At 37.2% G+C, this 21,736-nt stretch overlaps 2 protein-coding genes across 3 annotated transcripts in view; both read right to left on the reverse strand.

Annotated features, from left to right (window-relative positions):
* mical1 (microtubule associated monooxygenase, calponin and LIM domain containing 1) overlaps positions 1–8,589 on the reverse strand; it is a 29,385-nt gene extending 20,796 nt beyond the window's left edge. The window contains exons 1-2 of the mRNA XM_060893426.1: positions 8,422–8,589; positions 100–352 (exon numbers count right to left, since the gene is read on the reverse strand). Of these exons, the coding sequence (XP_060749409.1) occupies positions 100–351 (252 nt within the window). The 5' untranslated portion in view covers position 352; positions 8,422–8,589. The remainder of the gene's footprint in view (positions 1–99; positions 353–8,421) is intronic.
* A 1,140-nt stretch (positions 8,590–9,729) lies between these two features.
* Positions 9,730–21,736, reverse strand: part of src (v-src avian sarcoma (Schmidt-Ruppin A-2) viral oncogene homolog) — a 36,756-nt gene continuing 24,749 nt past the window's right edge. For both annotated transcript variants that reach the window (XM_060893873.1, XM_060893872.1), the window contains 9 exons: positions 20,674–20,772; positions 19,816–19,919; positions 18,118–18,267; positions 17,161–17,319; positions 16,116–16,295; positions 14,140–14,216; positions 13,493–13,646; positions 13,269–13,400; positions 9,730–12,580 (listed from right to left, as the gene is read on the reverse strand). In XM_060893873.1, coding sequence (XP_060749856.1) covers positions 12,372–12,580; positions 13,269–13,400; positions 13,493–13,646; positions 14,140–14,216; positions 16,116–16,295; positions 17,161–17,319; positions 18,118–18,267; positions 19,816–19,919; positions 20,674–20,772 — 1,264 coding nt within the window. In that variant the 3' untranslated portion in view covers positions 9,730–12,371. The remainder of the gene's footprint in view (positions 12,581–13,268; positions 13,401–13,492; positions 13,647–14,139; positions 14,217–16,115; positions 16,296–17,160; positions 17,320–18,117; positions 18,268–19,815; positions 19,920–20,673; positions 20,773–21,736) is intronic.

Below are 21,736 nucleotides of genomic sequence, written 5' to 3' on the forward strand. Positions count from 1 at the left end.
ACAGAGGAAACATGGGGGAAAGAAAATTTAGACAAAAAAGGAGAATAAAAATCTGAGTACTCAATATTCAGCATTATTTCTTTGAGCAAATGTTCATACCTTTGTATTGGCACAGGATTTGCCCTGCTCATAGTCTGGGTGTGCTGCCCTCTTGTCAATCTTCTGCCAGAGTTCTTTTGCTTTCCAGTAGTTCAGCCTCTCCTTCAGCTTACTGTAAAAGTGGCGGTAGTCCTGGGCGTCCAGCTCTAGATGGTGACATAACTCACCGAATTTCTGCTGCACCTCTTTGCATGTCTGAGCCAACGCAAAGCGTTCAAACACGACATGACCTGAATTAACAGGTTCAGTCATGCTGTGGGTGAAGAGCACAATTCATGTTAACATGTTTATTGACTTTCTTTTGCACTGTTGAACAGAAAGGTGTGATCATTATTAGAGCACACAGGTCATTATCATTCAGAGAATAGCACTAGATAATACAGTGAATGACCCAATAAGCTCTTCTGAACAGGTGCACAAAACACAATAGGAGTTCCGTATGAATAAATCTAGCACACTGGCATTGACCTTTGAACTAGCAAAACAGGTTGTGTCATAATAACTGTTTATGTAAACCGGACTGATAAGGCAGATGGCAATGTCTGCTTGAGTTAGGCAATCACTTCGCATTTGTCTGGAAGACAAGTAGATACATTTTCTCTAATAAATCTTCACCCCTACTCATTATTTCTTGTTTTGCTTGAGTGTACTTAACAGGTTTTGCTCTGCCCAGGTCAGCCCAGACTTGTCTATACCTTGCCACAAACTCTAGGTCCTACCGGGGGGTACCGTAGATGTTCTCTGTGAGATAGAATCTTTACAGTTGTTTCTGAGTCTGTCCCCATGGTCTCTGCCCAAACTGACATGGCTGACACAACTCTAGTGGGAGCCAACCAGGGGAAATCTTTGTAAGATGCCTTTAATCACTTAATCTAAACTGTCAGCAGCTCCACTTCCTGCCTATCCTTGATTGCTGAGCTTCTGGACCTACAACAGGGCTAATTCTAGCAACACGGCAGATGAACCAAATTTCCTCTCTTATTTTTCTGGCCTCTATCTGTTACAGTTTGTTACAGTGGGTGAGGCAGATCACAAGGACACAAAAATAAAGAGAGCTTCATCCAAAATCTGAGCTCCTGCTTTATAACTACAGATAAGTATCACAAGTACAGTGACTGCAATACTGGTACTTCTGATCATTTGTCATTTGTCTTCATTTCATTTGCTAATCTCATAATTAACAAGATCCTGAGGCAATTATATTCCTCCACCAGAGACAAGGAGCATCTCTCTCTTTTGTGGGAGAGAAAACCATGATTTTAGACCGAGTACTGTGCAAGGTAAAGGGGTATACATCAGAGCTACCTCAATGGGAACCTAATGCTCCCTGTAGAGAGAGCCTTGGTGAACAGATCTGAGGCGAGAAGTGACACCTTCCTAAAGACCTTTGTAATAGTAACAAAAGGTCTGTAGGTGATATTCACCAACAGGGGAGGGTCTGGTGATGGGGTCATGTGGTCATCACCATCAAACTGGGCGTATGATAGTACTAGCTAAACTATTAGGGAACATAATAATAATAATAATAATAATAATAATAATAATAATAATAAGGTGCAGGACCGCACTCGTGAACAATGTGAATCACACACATAGTAAGTAAATACAGCTATTTTGACATGTAACCATGTTTAGAGTAGAACAACCACAGCGGAAACGTTGCTAATTTCTACAACCTGACTCACTGAAACTCTTTGTTAGTAATAGTCAGAGATGCAAATACACTCCCTGTCACATGCTCCTAAACAAACATATTGAAACTATTTTTTTCCCTTTGTGAAACAACTCACGCAGTTGTTTTACACTTTATCCTTTGGAGCAAGGCAGGTTAAGCCACAAATGGTAAAAGCACTACTTTTTTCAAATCTACAGATTTATAACCAAAAACATTAACAATACGAGGCATTTTCGTGAGTATGGCATGATAAATATACACGTCATTAATATTGTGCAACGGTGGAAAAGCCTCTGATGCGAGATGTTTTCTGTTTCTGCTGACTCTTTTCTCATGGTTATTTGGAAAACTATAAATCAGCATGGCCTCTCAGGACTCACCTCTGTTCTGGGCTGATTATTTACACAAAATGAATGCAATTAAACAGCAGGGTGGCACAAGATGAAAGAGTACAGAGTTTTTACACGTGAGTTTTACTCAACTGTTTTCCCCCAAGTAACACCACTTCCTATCCATTTACTACTGTAAAGAAACAGCTTAGCATCAGTGAATGGCATCAGTGCCATAGAAAACAGGTAAACCCATATTCATGGGACCAGGGATATTCAACTAATATTTTGGAAGTTCCAGCTGCATAAAATTTCATGATTACAAAAATCTGAATATGCAACTTAATAGTCATGACTAACATATTAATTCATGGCTATAAATAAGACAGATGAATTCATGTTAATTCTATCTCACTGGTGCCTCATGCTAAAACTTTGAACTCGCACCACAAACTCTCAACAGATGAAACACCTTCTTTAAAGCAGGGAGAAGATACACAATATGGTCAAACGTATGTGGACACAAGACCATGGAGTATGCTTGTTCAACACCCTTCTGGACAGGCATGGTATTAATAAGGTGTTGCACTGGTTTTCAATAGGGTTCATGGATCAGGGCTCTTTGCAAGCTGTTGCTTCCAATACTACCTTGGCAAACCAGATATTGCTTGGAGCTCACTTTGTTATCAGGGGCATTGTCATGGTGGAAAAAGAAAGTTAAAGACAAAGACAGTCTAGACTTGTGGTCTACTACCCATTGGGACGGCCTGGTAGATCTTTGAGACTTTTGCTGTAGCTCCAGATAATAATAAACACATAAAAACATTAAGACATTTTCTCTGAGTAATGATCAGTTTTGTCTGTCTGTCTGTCTGTCTGTCTGTCTGTCTGTCTCTCTCTCTCTCTCACATAATTCAATTTGAATTATTTGTATAACAATTTCATGTGTTTTATATCTGTTTCAGTTGTGGCAAAAGTTTGGGAAAGGCCCATATTTGAGGTCACAGCCAGGCAGCTACATATTTTTGGGTGTATAGTGTAGTTCTGTCAAATCAGTTGCTATCAATTAGTGTTTTGTCTTTTTTTCTTTTTTTTTAAACAAGTCATGTTAATGAAAGTCTGTGAAAACTGTTACGAGTGATCTGCCTTAAGAGCCACAACATAAGGTCTATAGGGAGTTCATGATAAAGACAAGTTTTGCTGAACTTTTTTGAGAACTTGCCTCGAGCCACTGAAATACATTACTGGAACCACATCAGGCTTTCGTCTGTCTACCAATGACACGGACATTAAATTCTGTTTTCAATGCATAACACTCTGCAATATAGTGGATTCTGTATAGCATAATTTAAATCCTTAACTTCCAGTTGACAGTTCTGATGGATGTCTCAACATCTTCATTAAACAAATCTCAATTATAAAAACTACAAAAATACAAACAGCGATTCAATTTGTATAATGCAAATACAAAAAGTAGGTATAGAAATACCAGACATTTTTAGTGGAGTGAGTCTTTGTGTTACAGATGTTATAGAGGATGTTGCAAAATAGTACAAAACACAAGGTTTTATAGCAGTGTTGTAATTCTGACTTTATGTTAGCTCGGTGTATAATATGTGGTCACTGTGTGTGTGTGTGTGTGTGTTTTTTTTTTTTTACATCTATCAAGCAGACACACGCACAACCACTTCCTGGAACTGTTCACAAAGGCTAGACATGGTATAAACAGCTTTGTGCATATACTGAACACACTCAAGAGCCTCAGGTTAGCTACGTATCTATTCAGGATAAATATTAACTACCACACTTCCTTGTTTCATCAGATACTGGATAGTATGGAAGAGACTAAAAAAACAAGGAAGTATAAAAATATGCAATGAAATTGTGACTCAGAGATAAGTAACCTTAAACCATGATGATACATTGCCCTCGGTTTGTGCTACATATTCATATTTAGTAAGCGATGGTTATGACTAATTATAGCAATCCCCTTTTGACTTAAATGGGAAAAAATGTTTGGAGGTGAAAGGGGGAGTTTATTTTTTCAGTGTCAAGATCATGAGGAGATTAATAGATGCCTGAAGGACAGTAGAGATCAACACCATTCAAAGTCCATTGTAACAGGAAATTGTATTGGCCTGGGAAAACCCTTACCATGAAAAAAATCATTTAACATTATATTAAAGTTCCCAAAACCACGGGCTCCCAGAACTGGAATATATTTCTATTGTGCATTAATCACTTGTAGAAATTTCACCCAAAGGTGAAAATTGTGAAAAATGCATTTAGATATTCTATTCTGACTACATCACAGTAGATATTGTAGCAGCTACTATGTGAGTACCAACTAAATTAAATTGCCATCTGTCCATTTTAATAGTTTAGACACCCTTGTTGTTGCCAGTTTACCACAAAGTTCGACAGTAGTTATTTGAGCTCAAACAAGTCAGGATATTTTCCTCTGACCTCTCACATCAGCAATTCGTTTTCACCCACAGAATTACTGAATGTTATTTTTTCCTTTTTCACACTATACTGTTTAAACTCTAGAGACTGTTGTGAGAGAAATGAGAACAGATTCTGAGTGAATGGCACTAACCTCTGTGCTTGGTGACTTTGACCAGAGATCACATTTGGTTCCCCATTCAGATGTTTGTTGGGAATATGAAACAAGTGCCCATATTAAAGTGGCATGTGAGTGTATGCATAAAATGGTGAGGGAAACGGAACCGAGCTATGTTACATTCCCAACAGTGTGTTTTTAGAGTGATGGTACCGTAAGTAGTTAACCAGGTATCAGGATGAATTTATTGATAAAAACCTCAAAGCAATTCTGGTAAGTCACTCTGGATTAGGGCATCTGCCAAATGCCATAAATATCAATCTAAGCCGGCTCATAAGAAAGAAAGACAGCAAGACAGCAAGAAAGAAATGTTCTGAAAACAAGCTCTTGCAAAAAATATAATTTAACTACAGTAAAATGTTATGCAAAGCATAACCAGGTGGCTGACTACCCATATAGATGATTTACAAACCAGTGTCTGAGCTGAGACTGGACATTGGTATATCCTTTGTGAAGTTAGGGGTGATATACCTGCATAAAGAGATCTGAAATGGTAGTAAAGCCCTGAATTGACTCTTACCAATGAAAATACAAATACGAATATCAAAGCTCAGTGTATTGTTCAAAACCCAGTACTGTTCCATTGTTGACTTCCTCTTAATCAAGCTGACTCTAAGTGAAACATTAAGGGAATCCTATCCTATTAGAAGATCTGTTAAATCCCTGTCAGCTTGAACCAGTCCAGTCATTCTTCTCTGAGCTCAATCATTAACAAGGCTTTTTTTTTTCATACCATGCTTTTTAAACTCTAGAGATTGTTGTGTATTAAAATGACAATTTTTGAAATACTTGAAACAACAACACATCTGGCATCTATAGTCAAGTCAAAGTCACAGAGATCACCACAGTCACGGTGATTCATTCTTCCCCCTAACCTGATGTTTGATGTAGAGTTTAGATTTAAAAAAAATGACTTTTTCTGTCTATTATGCCCATAAATGGCTAATGATATAACAGCAAAAATAAATACAGGTATTCCTATTAAATTAGCCAGTGAGTGTATTTTGTTAACAATCTAGTTCTGCCAGTTTCATTATCTAAATAACAGTTAATTATATATTAAACAGATATGCCTAAACATACCCAGTCACTATTCCTACTCTAACAAGCTAATACTAGCATTCATTTTATCACCACCTCTCGCTAGTATGCTTATCTATTCAAATAGTGCACCCTGGGGCATCATTTACAGCTCAGTACAGATCAATGATTCAATAAGGCATGGGCGTGTGCTGTTAAGCCATTGCTTTCCTTTTAATTTAGTTACATGGCATTCTGTCTACCCAGGTTTTTCAAAAGAATAGCTTAGCCACCCTGGCCAAAGTGTCTCTGCCAAACCACTTGTTTGGACATGTGTGCATGCAATAAAAAAATCTATTTAGCATCTAAATAAACCAGGTTGAATGTAAAACAATTGGCCAAAGAGCAGCAAGTATTTTAAGAAGATAAGACGGCAGCGTGAGCACATCACAAGGCTCAGTGTCTCTCCAGATATCCAAAGGAAACGTGGTCTGCGTCAAGCTTGCAGTATTCTTAAAGTCTCCTCTCACTCTGCCCACAGATTGTTTGTCCCCCTTCCCTCTGGTAGGTGCTTCAGGAACCTCCGGAGATGTTTTGTTGCCTTGTACTTGTGTAATGATAATAAAGTTTAATCTAACATAATCTAATCTCAAGTATTTTACATACAAGCACGGATATACCCTTAAACTAAATGCGGTTTGAATTAAAGGTTAGAGATTTCTCACTTTCTCTGAGATTCAGAAATCAAGCTGCTGAACCGTGCAGAAACTCAAGAAAAGAAAATGTTGTGCTCGTTTTTTCTCAACAGGCCTTCCCACAGCACAAACATGCACTATATGAACAAAAACATGAGGATACCTGTCCCACATACCTGTCCCACTATGGCCTGGAGTGAATGTGTCATAAATCATAAATGTGTCCAATGGGTTTAAAGTGAAGGCTGAATGCAGGACACCAGGGTGCTTCCCAACCATCCTTGGCCAACCATGCCTTTAAGGACTTCAGTTTGTGGCCATGGTCATTGACATGGTAGAACAGGTTAGCTCCAGTGAAGGGAAATTGTTTGGGAAAGGCCAACTTATGAGGCTTATGGTCAGGTGTCCACATACTTTGGGCCATATAGTGTAGCAGAAATATAAAAACATCACAAACATCGAGTGCAAATGCTAAATTAAATGTACCTTCGTGCATAAACATAAACCAATATTCACCAATGGTTGTGACAGACATTTGGTTCAAATGTACAAAACCTACAAAATCACTAAAATCTGAATTGAAATAAATAAAAAACTAAACTAAATAATAAACTAACCTAATACCATTAATTCCTCTACCAGAATTGAACTAATGTTCAACTCTCTCCAATCAACTACATTCCTGAAAGACATTGGTTATTGAAACTGGTATAACAGAATTCACTTTCTAGCATTCATGCTAACCAGATTTGCCATGTTTCTAAAGCTTCAGTTCTTCTTTCAGTCAGCTACATTTAAAGCAAACAAACAGAAGCGATAAAATTGTGGTAAAATTGTAAATGGGAGAAGAGAAGAGATACTCAACCTGGGCTGTATGGGTTTTGGAAAACAATGCGCCCCTGTCTCCTAACTTATAAGGTCTTTCCATTTTTCCTCCTTTATTACACAGCCTATAATGTACTTCTCAGTTATCACTTATAGTCTGTTATTGTTTTCAATTGGCAACATTTTCCCTTTTTTTATTTCATTGCTGTAAATTAAATATGGGCCATCAAGGAGACATGCACATAGTTCTGTATAATAACAGACTGCTTAGAAACTGTCACTCTATTGTTGTTTCCTATACACACGCACACTTAAGAACATGTTACATGCACTTCCGACAAGTTTGATGTATGTAGTTGGTGCTCACCAAATATGTGAAAACCTTTCAGAAAAAATACTAAAACCCCTACAAGTTTTGATGCAAAGCAACACCTTACAAGCTGATGTGCAGAAGCTCTGTAGCTCTATAAGTTCTGCCACAAGTTCCTCACATTTTGCAGAATGTAGCAGCAAGGAAACTATGAAATTCACTACATCATGCTTGCCGTTGCCTCTGCGGGCAAGTGGTTAACAGTTTATTTGGGACTATGTGACTGTAAGACACAATGTGGGGGAAAAAACAACTTTACACATTGAATGTGGAACAGATGCTATTGGTTAAAAAGTAAAGTAAAACTGACCATTTCCCCATTGCATCTTATGTATGTATGTATGTATGTATATATACGCATGTCTCCATGTGAGGACATTAGGGTTCTCCCAACATTAAGAAACTTCATTAGCAATTACTAAAACAGGGTCCTCACGAAGAGAAATAGACAACAACAAATAAGAAACATATGTAAGTGTGTGTTATATTAGAAAGTTCACTACAGCATCCGACACTGAATAAATAGCAATAACAGGAAAAAGAGTGCACAAAAAAAGCACTGAGCTCCGCCTTAAACCTCTCAACACATCTTCAGGACTATAGAGCTACAGTATATAATCTACTGAGAGACATTTCTGAAACAAACACCAAAGTACAGTCGGTGTACTTATTTACCAAACTAATGCAACATGAAACGCTGCAAAATCACAATATATATATATGTTTTAGAGAATGTAAGTTTTAATTCCTGAAGGAAATTTTGTCAGAAAAAGTAATACTCTTACCTCAGTTCAGTGGTGAGAGCTTGTAGATCTTCTGACACTTAAAAACGACACCAGTTTCTTGTCTGGATACAAGTTTTACCTGCATTTCTCACAGACACAGATAAACTACCAGAAATCTCTTCCGGCTTGTGAGTTTAAAGGCGGCACCTTGTTCACTTTCTCACATCGCCTTAAGCTATAGTGAATTTACAGTAAACACTCTGGGGGGGTAGGGGCAGGGTGTGGGGTAGGGGGAGAGGAGACAAACACGTCATTTTTGCGGCATTTCATGGCAAATTTGCATAATGGGAAATGCATTTATTCTAGGATTTATACTGAAGAATTAGATTTTAATAAACGTGTGTGAGTATGTGGCATTTTATTCTTTAAAAGACTTTATTAAGTAATGAACTAATCAATTATTTACAATGTTTGAAACGTTTTCGTCTACATTTTTCCCTGTTTGTAAATGAATAAAGAATAAAGAACAAACTCTTTCTAACGATCTGGCGGCCTCTAGTGGCAAACCACGCTTTTTACACTTTTTGCACAAACTATCTATCTATCTATCTATCTATCTATCTATCTATCTATCTATCTATCTATCTATCAAAAATAGTTTCCCATTGGTTTTACTGTATCACATTAAAGGTGGAAAATGATCTGATGTGATTTTTATGAGATTCATCCTTTACATCACAAAAAACTTAAGACAGGGATGTGTGAACGTTTTATATCGACTATCTATCTGTTTTTCTGTTATTCAGTTATTAGATATTTACATATTTATTCATTCATTCTGAGTCACAGAGGATCCTTGGACAGTGAAAGGAAACGAGAAAACCTGGAGGAATATCAAATGGACCCTGGGAGAATACATGAAGCTCACAGACAATTACCTAAGCTCAAGATCTAATCAGGGACCCAGGGACAGTGAAGTGACAATGCTATCTTCTGTGTCATGATCCTGCCATCCATTTATCCATCCATCCATCAATCTGCAAGTGTGATTGCTTACCGTAAATTGCCAATAGATATGAATGTGTGTGTTTGTGTGTTGTCCTGCAATGGTGTCCCATCCATGATGAATTTCATGTCTGTATTCCTGAGTTTCCACAGAGGTCTAGAACAGGATAAATGTTATTGACGATAAATAAATTGGCATAGGCATTTTCAATCAGACTTGTTATTGCTTTCTTTGACCGCTGAACGCATTGAATAAAAAAAAGTTTTATTTTCCACTTAAGGCTTTTTATATACAATGTATGCTCACAGAAAAATACAAACGTGCTTCAAAAATCCAAACTTAAAAATGTAGTTTATTGCACTTAGAAAAAAAAAAAACCAATGTATCGACAGTTAAAGTATACATCTCGCATTACAAAGTCTTTATAAGGAACAGGTCATTAAATGACAAAACTGTACAATAAGCTGTAAGCAAAGGGGAAAAACTGTGAAAAAGACAGGAGTAAGAACTGCATAGGCTAATTACATCAATGCCTTTTGGGAAGACAACAGCATCTTGTAAAACCTCTTTGCAATCTTTGCTCTTCTTTGTTATAATTGTAAAAATAGAAGGTTAAAAAGAACACATTTGAAAATATAAGGCTGTGATAATCATTATCAATAAAAGTCAAATAACTAACCATCACCCAACCGCACATATTAACACATTAACCCTGGCAGATCTATTCCTAAATAAAATACGTAAAAGCCGTGGGCGGGTTTTTAAAAGACACCTGATTTCTTATGCAGACTGCTGAAGTTGTAGTTGAAGTAGAAGTTGAAAACCACTGCCTAGTGTGGGATTTGAGAGTAGTTGAGATAACCATAAGAGACAAATTAAAAATAAGAATATGAACAATATGACTATTTACACTAAACATGAGCAGAAAGTATTTACAACAAACTGTCCAGTGTCATGAAAGCACTCAAAAGTGAGAAATGCAACCGATAACAAATGATAGGAAACAGTGCACGAGTGACTACCAACCCCCTTACTATTACTATTCACAGATCCACTCACCATCGTATGAACATGTTCTACAAGTATTACAAAACTGTTTAACTCACTCTTAAAAAAAATAGATCAGAGGCAAATTTTAGGAAGAAGGCTGGCTATAATAAGAAATAATATAAACAGCATATAAACAGAAATACAGTGATGTATAGAATTTCATGTTTCAGTTATTCATACATTTCAAGTCAAATGCAAGCCAACTGATAGGCTTTGAAAAGCATATGTAAGCATTAATATTCTTGCCCTTGAAATTCATATGCAATGTTAAAAACTAGCAAAATGTTGAGGCCATAGTATAATTTAAGATAAGATTAAGAGTAAGTCGATCCTGTTTTGTTTAAGACTGTTACAGGCTCTAGACCAGCCAGCATTTATACAGGCATTTCCCAACACTGAACACTTTACAGGTGCCCAAAGCCACATCGTTTGGTCATTTGAGGATACTGACGTTCCTAACTTACAATTCAGACTAAACTACAAAAACATCTGATAACAAATGATATCATTAAAAATACCATTTTTATATATAGTAGAATTGTACAAAACAGACTTCCATAAGCAAAAACACATTTGTAAGAGACTGTCAGTAGATTCAAATCTTAGCAGAAAACATTGGATTATATCATAAAATTAAAACATAATATTAAAGGATAGAAATCAAAAAAAAAAAAAAAATGAGAAGGCTGTATTAAAGGCAGCTGCTTTATTTTGGAGTTTGGAGTCTCTAACACTTCATTTGCTTGGTTTATTGAATGGTTCATCTGCCACATGATCTTAGTGTGATTCAAAAATGCTCGCTGTTTGATAGTCTTTGTCCTTGATCCCAGTTTAGGAAACCATGAACATGAGACAGGACGTCCTCTTCTAGGAAACATTAAAGCAGTTGAATAGGATGTGGATTGGAAGACAGTAACAGTTTAAGACATCTTCTCATGTAAAAGAGAGCTATAAAATAAAATTCAATCAAGTGTCTTAAAGGGTCTACCCAAGTTGCTGATGGTTTTATATTTCATGATAAATAAAAGGATTTGGTGACAGGGTATGCTGGATGGAGTGAACAGGACGGAGGAGCTTTTTGGAGCATGAGACTGGGATCATCAAGAGGAAGAGTCACAAATCTCCAGTACACTCGACAAGAGTCGAGAAGCAGCTAATAAACGTACCTACAAAAACAGCTATGGTAAATGAGAAGTAAAAACAACTTCTCTATTAATTGGACTTGTTTTTACAGTTGAGGTGAATGTGTTGGATTTTTTTTGTGGTAACCTATCTGAGGCAAAAAAAGTTACCACAACACTGAACTATAACAAATACATGCTTGTTAGAAATAAATCAATGCGACATTCTTTAAATCATTGTCACCTATTTAAAACTGCAAATACAATATATAGTAATGAACATGTGTCAAAAATATTGGAGTTAAAACAAAGACGTGGTTGCCTTTTCCTTTTAATCACACAAGTCAACTGTAACCTAACATTTATGTTGTCTTTACCAGCAGTATATCTTCAATCCTGATTTTGCCCATTCTCCAGAATCCTTCTTCTTCTGTGAACTTTAAAAATGCTATTTTATGTTTGTTATATCAGGACTTGATTTTAAATAGTCAGTACTTAATTCATTAATTATGTAAACTGATGAAAGCTGCTGTTGTCTCAGTTCTCTGCATAAGTGAACGGTCACATGGCACCTGTCGTCTGTTTTAAAGAGAGCAGTTTAACACAGTCCCTGATTCTCTCTGGCCCCATCCATCATCCAGTCTGCTGCAGTTCCTGAAAATGATCTATGACTTTAAAATTTAAATATTGATTACCTAGCCTCAGCACTAGATAGAAAATCAATGTTCATGTAAAATGTCACTTTAGCACTCATGCTCTCTTTAAGGAGCACAGGACAGAAAGCCTTCATCCTCTTCCCTGCTTCCAGATGAAATTGCTTTACAGGAGTTTGTTTATAGGTTTTCTCCTGGCTGGTACTGTGGCTCAGTGGAGGTAAAATAGTCCTCCAGAAAGCCTTGCAGGTATTCAAAAGTGGGCCTCTCCTCAGGTTCTTTCCTCCAACATGTAAGCATGAGCTCATGCAGCGATTCAGGGCACTCTGCCGGGCACGGCATCCTGTAGCCACGCTCCACCTGATCTAGCACCTCACGGTTCACCATGCCTAAGAAAAACAAAGAGGAAACACAGCTTAACAAAATATTAATTCAAATATTCATTTTCTTATTCAATCAAATATATATTAGCACATACAGCTGACAACACAAGTCACAAGGAACGTTTCTTAGCATTTAGTGTCTGGTTAAACCCCAAAATTAAAAAAAAAATGAGAAATGTTCCTTTAAAGATTCTTTTGTGATGTTGTAGCGTCACAGACATTTTCAATATATGGTTCTTTTATTTCTACAATGCTTTTTAACAATGGACAATGTCACAGAGCAGCTTTAAAAAATATGGAAATTCAGGATATCAAAGATAAATTTTAAATTAACATCTAGTGAAAAATAATTGGTGTAAATAAAGAACAGTGTTCTCACATGAGGAAAATTTAGAGATATTGAGAAGGACATCCAATAAATTTGGTATTATAACATTTACAACCAAATTGCTAAGAAATCAAGAGAGATTATTCTAATTCAGTGAAAAATGACATGTTTACACAGTTAAAAAAAGGAATTAATAAAAACCCAGCAATAACTTCCAGACAGACAGGTACTCTGGATTTAATAAACTAAACTGATTTAATGTGAGAAATGTGGAAAAAAACTAGCCAAAAAACAAGCCAAAATAATTCTAATAAAATTCACTTTTACAAGGTATCATATAAAATTTATAGAATTAATTTAGTGTACCTGGATATGGCACCCTGCCTTTAGTGGCCAGCTCAGTGAGTAAAACCCCAAATGACCAGACATCAGATTTGATGGTAAAGCGGCCGTATAGAGCAGCTTCTGGTGCAGTCCACTTTATAGGAAACTTAGCTCCTGTGTATACAGATAAGGAAATGTATTAAGATAAAGGGGGTGTAAACTTTGCACTGTGCAGAGAGAGAACGAGCTCTAGCGGTCTCACTCACCTTGCCTCGCAGTGTATTCGTTGTCCTCTATGAGACGGGCGAGCCCAAAATCGGCCACTTTACACACCAGATTCTCTCCCACCAGGATGTTGGCAGCCCTAAGGTCCCGATGGACATAATTCATTCTCTCCACATACGCCATGCCAGAGGCAATCTGAAGACAGCACAAGAAGCAGCACACTAAACAAAAGTGTCCTGCACAGAAATTTTAAGAAAGCCTTTATAAAAAAAATAAATAAATAAAAAAACCTGGTTATTTATACAGTATAACCCAGAAGGTTGGGTCATTTTGCTAGAATTTAATGTCCCAGTTAAAAAAAAAGAATAAAAAATTACACTGTCTCTGTTTTGTATAACAGCACTACTTTTCATGTGATATTTCTTATGTCAGCTAGACTACCATCAAAAGCCATATTAGCTTATTACCTCATATAGCTAAAGTCAAATCAAGAAACAATTACAATCAATGAAAAAATGTTCCTCCAGGACCAAAGTGCTACATGAAGACACACAAAAGAAAAAAAAACTAACAGTTAAAAAAGATTTACTTATTGTTTATTATTATTCTTTCTTTACTGGTTAGTTGAAAAGTTTGGTCCCAAATGTTAGCTAGTGACTAGTGGTGTACCTATATGGGATTCTGTTACCTGTGAGGCCATGTCTACAAGCTGAGGTAACCGCAGCATCTTCCCCATGTCTCCTTTCAAGAAGTCCAACAGACTACCTGTGTGAAGGAAAATCAGGCAGCTTTTATACACCATATACAGTGGTGTGAAAAAGTGTTTGCCCCTTCCTGATTTTTTTATTTTTTTTGCATGTTTGTCACACTAATGTATCTGATCATCAAACAAATTTAAATATTAGTTAGATATAACACAAGTAAACACAACATGCAGTTTTTAAATGAAGGTTTTTATTATTAAGGGAAAACAAAATCCTGTGTGAAAAAGTGCTTGCCCCTAAACCTAATAACTGGTTGGACCACCCTTAGCAGCAAGAACTGCAATCAAGCATTTGCGATAACTTGCAAAAAGTCTGTTACAGCACTGTGGAGGAATTTTGGTCCAGTCATCTGAGCAGAATTGTTGCAATTCAGCCACATTGGAGGGTTTTCTAGCATGAACCACCTTTATAAGGTCATGCCACAGCATCTCAATAGGATTCAGGGCAAGACTTTGACTAGGCTACTACAAAGTCTTTATTTTGTTTTTCTTCAGCCATTCAGAGATGGACTTGCTGGTGTGTTTTGGATAATTGTCCTACTGTAGAATCCAAGTTTGCTTCACCTTGAGGTCAGGAACAGATGGCCGCACATTGTCCTTCAGAATTTTTTGGCAGACAGCAGAATTCATGGTTCCATTTATCACAGAAAGTCTTCCAGGTCCTGAAGCAGCAAAACAGCCCCAGACCATCACACTACCACCACCATATTTTACTGTTGGTATGATGTTCTTTTTCTGAAATGCAGTGTTACTTTTATGCCAGATGTAATGGGACACACCTTCCAAAAAGTTCAACTTTTGTCTCATCAGTCCACAGTATTTTCCCAAAAGTCTTGGGGATCATCAAGATGTTTTCTGGCAAATAAGAGAGAAGCCTTTATGTTCTTTTTACTTAGCAGTGGTTTTCGTCTTGGAACTCTGCCATGCAGGCCATTTTTGCCCAGTCTCTTTCTTATGGTGGAGTCATGAACACTGACCTTAACTGAGGCAAGTGAGACCTGCATGTTGTTGTGGGGTCTTTTGTGACATATTGGATGAGTAGTTGCTGCACTCTTGGGGTAATTTTGGTCAGCCGGGCACTCCTGGGAAGGTTCACCACTGTTCCATGTTTTCGTCATTTGTGGATAATGGCTCTCACTGTGGTTCACTGGAGTCCCAAAGCTTTAGAAATGGCTTTATAACCTTTTCCAGACTGATAGATCTCAATAATTTCTCTCTCATTTGTTCCTGAATTTCTTTGGATCTCAGGATCTTTTGGTCTACATCACTTTGTCAGTCAGGTCTTATCTAAGTGATTTCTTGACTGCGAACAGGTGTGGCAGTAATCAGGCCTGGGTGTGGCCAGAGAAATTAAACTCAGGTGTGATAAACCACAGTTAGGTTATGTTTTAACAGGGGGGGCAAACACTTTTTCACACAGGGCCATGTGGGTTTGGATTTTGTTTTCGCTTAATAATAAAAACCTTCATTTAAAAACTGCATGTTGTGTTTACTTGTTATCTTTGACTAATATTTACATTTGTTTGATGATCTGAAACATTAAAGTGTGGCAAACATGCAAAAAAATTAAAAAAATCAGGAAAGGGGCCAACACTTTTTCACACCACTGTAACACTGTATGCAGATGCTAATAGACTGCAAGTCTATTCAGTGTAATATGTTATATTTTTGGTGGGTGTGGTTCATTTCGATGTGTATTTACAAACTACTACAAGTTATTGTTATTAATTATTCATAAATTAAAAGGAACGAAAACAGAAAGAATGTGTGTTCACAGATAGCAGTCATTTTACCTCTATGATTTTATCTATTATAATTTTTATTACCGTACTATAATCATCATCATCATCATCATCATCACAGTATCCTTGCAATGATGGAAAGCTGACAAAGACCCTCACCTTGGCTCATGTACTCAGTGACTATATAAATGGGCTCTTCAGATACCACAGCGTAGAGCTGCACCAGCTTCTCGTGTCGTAGTTTCTTCATGACCTGAGCCTCCTGTAAGAAGGCTTCTGGAGACATGGTGCCCGGCTTCAGTGTTTTAATGGCTACTCGTGTTGTCCCATTCCACGTGCCTAACAAGACATGTGGACATTACTTACTCAGCATACCACCAGACATGCTGAATTATGAGCTATCCTACAATACAGCTAATATACTAATATAAGGATCTCGGATTAACAGTAAATGTATGTAGGATATGGAAAAACTCATTAAGGTTTTCACAGTATCAATATCCAAAATAAACAATATCCCAATCACATTTAATGTTGGATGTGGTAGCATAGAGGTTAAGGTGTTGGACTACTGATCGGAAGGTTGTGAGTTCAAATCCCAGGTCCACTAAGCTGAGCAAGGCCCTCAACTGCTCAGTTGTTTAAAATAAGATAAAAATTTTAAGTCACTTTGGATAAGGGGATGATTTAAATGATTGGGGATGTGGTAGCTTAGTGGTTATGGAGTACTGTTGGACTAAAGGTTGAAAGGCCATGAGTCCAATTCCCAGGTTCACCAAGCACCCACTGATAGGCCCCATGAGCAAGGCCCTAGGCCCTTAATCCTCAATTGTATAAAAAAATTAAATAAATGTTAATTAAATTTCATACATTTTTACATCGAATACTGATCATATTGGTTAACTTGCCTGGGAATGCAATGAATCTGATTTCTAAATGGTTAAATAAGTTTAAATAATAATCACAATTGTACACTATGGTGTTGGGGTTAGCAGTCATTCATGTTTGTAGGTCCTGGTGTAATTATGGTAAAGAAGTACAGGTGTTCCTAAGCCATTTTTAGTTATTTTCTTGGTAGTACAATTTCAGAGGAACAGAAATATCTAATTCGAGCGAGTAAACTTATCAAGAAGTCGTTTTTGTTTTTTAACCTGTGAGTAGATGTCACCAGAAAATTCATCACAGTCGGCTGTGTTGTCCTTACCCATCCAGACTTCTCCAAAACAGCCCTGTCCCAGTTTCACGTCTAGACGCAAAGACTCACGAGGGATTTCCCAGGCATCCCGAGCCAAACCCTGAGTCTGTGGTGGCTTCAGCACTGGACACACATCAGTCAGGCAGTGGCACAAACCATCAGCATGCTCTGATGAAGAAAGAAGAAAGAGAGAATAAGTGGGAGAAAGATGCTAATTGTCATTGCTGTTAATGCTAACTCTACTATAATTCCTTCATTATTTATGTATTTTTATTTAATTGCAGCATGTGAATATTACTTGTATTATTTATTTCTGTTCATACTGAATGTGACAAAAATATCTCCCTACCAGAGCGAAATGTAATGACATCAGTGATAAAATACAAATATGCCTTTGGTAATAAATTTATCAGTGGCAAGGAAAAAAACAAACAAAAACAAAACAAAAAAAAAACACCAAACACTGAAAAGCAATACTTTCATTGCATTTGCCCTTATAAGGCCTGAACTCTGCATTGAAAAAGAACCAGAAGGGTTTTACTTACATATTGATTAGACTTAAACGCTCATCTATAATTCCTCAATGACCTGTATTTCACTTCTATTAGTATGTGGAGGTAAATGAAAATACAATCAACTGCCCTCTCACAGCCTAAAGCCATTTTTAAGGTGATGTCATCTAGATTAAGGAACACCTTTAGGCCTCATTAGTTTTTCGTTCAAACTGCATTCATTGTTGATCAATGAGATCAGAAATTAGAACATAATAAAAAAATATTTTGATGCAGCAATATTTAGCAAGACTTAGACATCACATTTCTCAGATTTTTGTGTGTGTATACAGTGCCATCTGTGTATCGTATTTCAGGGTTTTAGTGCATTTTGCTCTGGTGAGGAATTTTCTTAGAAAAGTAGAAATTGCTATTGCACATAGTCAGGTTTTGTGGGCTAAAGCCACTGACTCACTTCGATAGTGGTTGACCAGCAGCTGAAGGTTATTAAACTGTGTGCGAGAGGTAATGTAAAAGCCACCACTGTCCAGCTTCCGGATTTTATAATGCTTCACGTTCATCCCTTTAACGTTGTCATAATCCAGGACAGACAGACAGTAGGCACCTGGAAGATTGGTTTGTCAGAAACAGAATGGTGCATTAAATATCATTAAAGAGAACAAACTACAAAATGCGTATCTGCAAGAAAGTCACTAGGGGGCAGTGTTACAACAACAATGACATTAATGTACGCATTTCATTTTCTGCCTCTTTCTCTCATTCTCTCTAACATTGTCTTATTTATTTTGCCCAGTTCCTGGTAACTTTATTCACATGATAGTATAATTCAAAGCTTACAAATCGGGCCATTACATATAACCACCCTCTTCTTTTACTCTGATGCGATACCTGGATATTCCTGATCCATCCTTATGCTCTGCTTCATCTTGGAGACCCTTTCACCAGAGTACTTTGTTGGTGCTGAGGATGGCTCTGCTTAGCTAGTCAAAATTTGCTGTGCGATCGCTGTGAATGGTATCACACAAATACCCTAAAGATTTGTGTGGATGTTCTTAATTGGATTCAAGCATTGGCTTATGTGTCTGGTTTCTCTCGAAGTTTCTCTCTCATGTTGGTTTAGGGAGTTTTTCCTTGCCACAATTGCCTCTGGCTTACTCATCAAGAACAAATCTATATAAAATCTCTATCTGGATTTCTCTAAAGCTGCTTTATGACTGTCAATTGTTATGGTGCTATGTAAATAAATTACTTTTTATTGAATTATATGAATATGTATTTACCGTACAGTGTCTTAAATGATATTCAAACTCATACTGTATGTGAGCCTTCTTAAAAAGTTACAGGAAGTTCCCTCCATTGAATCTAAGAGGCCTGAACATTTTCGGGCATGACAACTCCGATGTGTACAAAGCATGGTTCATGAAGACAGTATTTGCCACAGTTGGTACGCAAGAACTTGAGTATTCTGCACAGAGCCATGAGCTCAATGCCACTGAACACCTTTAGGATGAGCATGAATGATGCCCGAGCCAACCGTTGAGACAATGTGAATTGATTTAGTGAATTGAATTGAATATATATGTGTGCTAGTTCAGATGTGCACATATTTTTGGTCATATAGTGTATATCTATTGCTTCATGCCGACAGCAGGATGATAACCTACTTTATGTCAGTTCACCACCTCCTTTCTTTACCCTGGACATCCCCCATTTTTACCTCCCACATCTTCACACTCCATCACTCAGAAAGCTTAACTACGCACTCCCACATACTCTGATAGACTGACTGATCTTTAATGAGGCCACTTGCTGTACAGATTACAGGGTTTAACAGGAATGCGTTTCCTCCACACAAAAAGCGTTGTTGCTCTGTGTGCTGTGGAGCTTTCTTATATATATATATATATATGTGTGTGGTGTGTGGTGTGTGTGTGTGTGTGTGTGTGTATATATATATATATATACACACACACACGTGTGCGTGTGTGTGTATATATAAAAAGCCAAGCAGTAGTGGTTCCTGGTTCTGTTTGTACACACTCTAAAAATGTACAAGTATTATTCCCTTGTTGATTGAATGCATTAAGTAAAATAAATCTGTAAAGTGATACTACAGTAACTCTTCGACAGAATGTAAAACATCTACACTCACCTTTGGTGGTCTCACTTTCTCGGACCAAGAAAGTTCCCCTTCTGTTCCCAAGACTCAACAGCAGGCGTTCAGAGTCTCTACGGGTAATTTTACCAAAGAACCACCTGCAATGATGGAAAACAAGACAGTGACAGTTTATACTACAGTTCCGTTGAGCTCTCAAATCTGATATAGCTGATACAACTATGACTGTAAAGTGATTAGTAAACTAGGTGGATAAAGGATAAAAAGTAAGACAGGCAGTGACCACACCCCATCTTTTTAGTGATGAAACCGTTGCAGAAAGATGTTCTCACTTGTCTGTCTCACCCTATAAATTGAAATAAAAGTATTATAGCTATAACTGAAAAAATGTACTGTACTGATTTAACTTCTATCCACCTTTCATTTGACAATACATTACAATTCTTGTCCTTGGTGATCACACACATGCTACTGATGTTGTAGCTAGAGATTAGGTTTACTGACTGGATTTAAAGATGATACTGTGTTGTAGGTCCAATTGTTTCCATTTTTTTGTATTTGGTGCATCTTTGAGGGGGGGAAAAAGGAAGTGGTAATGATGAGATAGTAATAATGAGTTATAGTAAAAGGGAAGTAGATACTGTCGCAGAAGTAATTGTGTGAGTGGGTGTGACCAATTGACTTCAGAAATACTGTGATGTGTTAGGGGAGAAAAAAAGAAGGTGCTAGAAAATCTGTTTCTCACGCTAAATAAAGAGAGCATGATACATGATGAATAAGCCTTTTACACAGAGGTAAACAAATATGATTAAATAAGGGAGCATTACTGGAGGTGGGTGTAGTAGACAAATGAAAAAAAAATAAGGAAAAAGAGAAAGAAAATGGAACAGTTACTCTTCGGCTTGGATGGAGTCAGAAGGAGCGACGTAGTTGCTGGGGATGTAGCCTCGCTGTCCTGTGGTCAGTGAGCAAGCTAACCACCAGTCTCCTTCCCTAAAAGACACATGCACATGGTGTGTAACTTCACAGAAGAGCTTGTTTGTGGTCATTCTTACAAATCTGAAATCAGGATATCTATTTTAAAGCAATAATTAATAGTTAATTGCTATAACAACAGCTCTGATAGTAACATTAGTGGCAAGGCACATTACAGGTTTATATTAATGCACGCAGTCTAATACATTATTAACGGCTAATTCACAGTAGACACAATCTGCATGAATGGATTAGAAAGCATGTAAATGATGATATGGTGAGGTTTTCTATCAGGAGACATTTGTTTAGAGTTTATGATATCAACTGTCAGATGATACAGGGTTTTTTGGCTTCTGATGTTTGGTAACACGACAAGCTGCATCTGTTATAAAGCAAGTGATAACAGGAACCAACTTGATTCATGGATGTTCCATGATGCAACTACAAACAAAACAACAAATGTAATCGTTGACTCATTGGTGTGTTGTGTGACTTTACGATCTGTTCAAATACACAAACAGAACAAACTACAAAAATGAGTTTGCTGAATTAGAATACAAATATTGACTCTTTTCAGCTGTGAATTATTAACCTCCTCTTCGAGTTGTCCTCATTGAACTTCCTTGAAGTTCCTGATTTAGCCTCCCCTAGTTGGTGCAATAATGCTGGCATTTTCACATCACAGTTGCTGCTGACTCAACACACAACCTCCCTAAGTCTATGAGGTCTTCTCAATCTCCCACATTCTTAAAACTCATTACAAAATGTCTGTTAGGGCATGATTAATAACATCACATCACATCATTGTCATCACATCACAGTGTTTCTACATTATAGTGAATTAGTCACAGTGAATGAGTGTCATGAGATGTTTAAACAGTCTATCTACAATGGTGGGTTCTAAAAGTACTGAATGTCATTTGGTTGGGAAAAAAATAAGAGCAGAAAAAGCTGTAAATGAATTAATAAAGAAAAAGAAAGG

The sequence above is a fragment of the Tachysurus vachellii genome, chromosome 19 (genome assembly GCF_030014155.1).
Source record: "Tachysurus vachellii isolate PV-2020 chromosome 19, HZAU_Pvac_v1, whole genome shotgun sequence".
Taxonomy (NCBI): domain Eukaryota; kingdom Metazoa; phylum Chordata; class Actinopteri; order Siluriformes; family Bagridae; genus Tachysurus; species Tachysurus vachellii.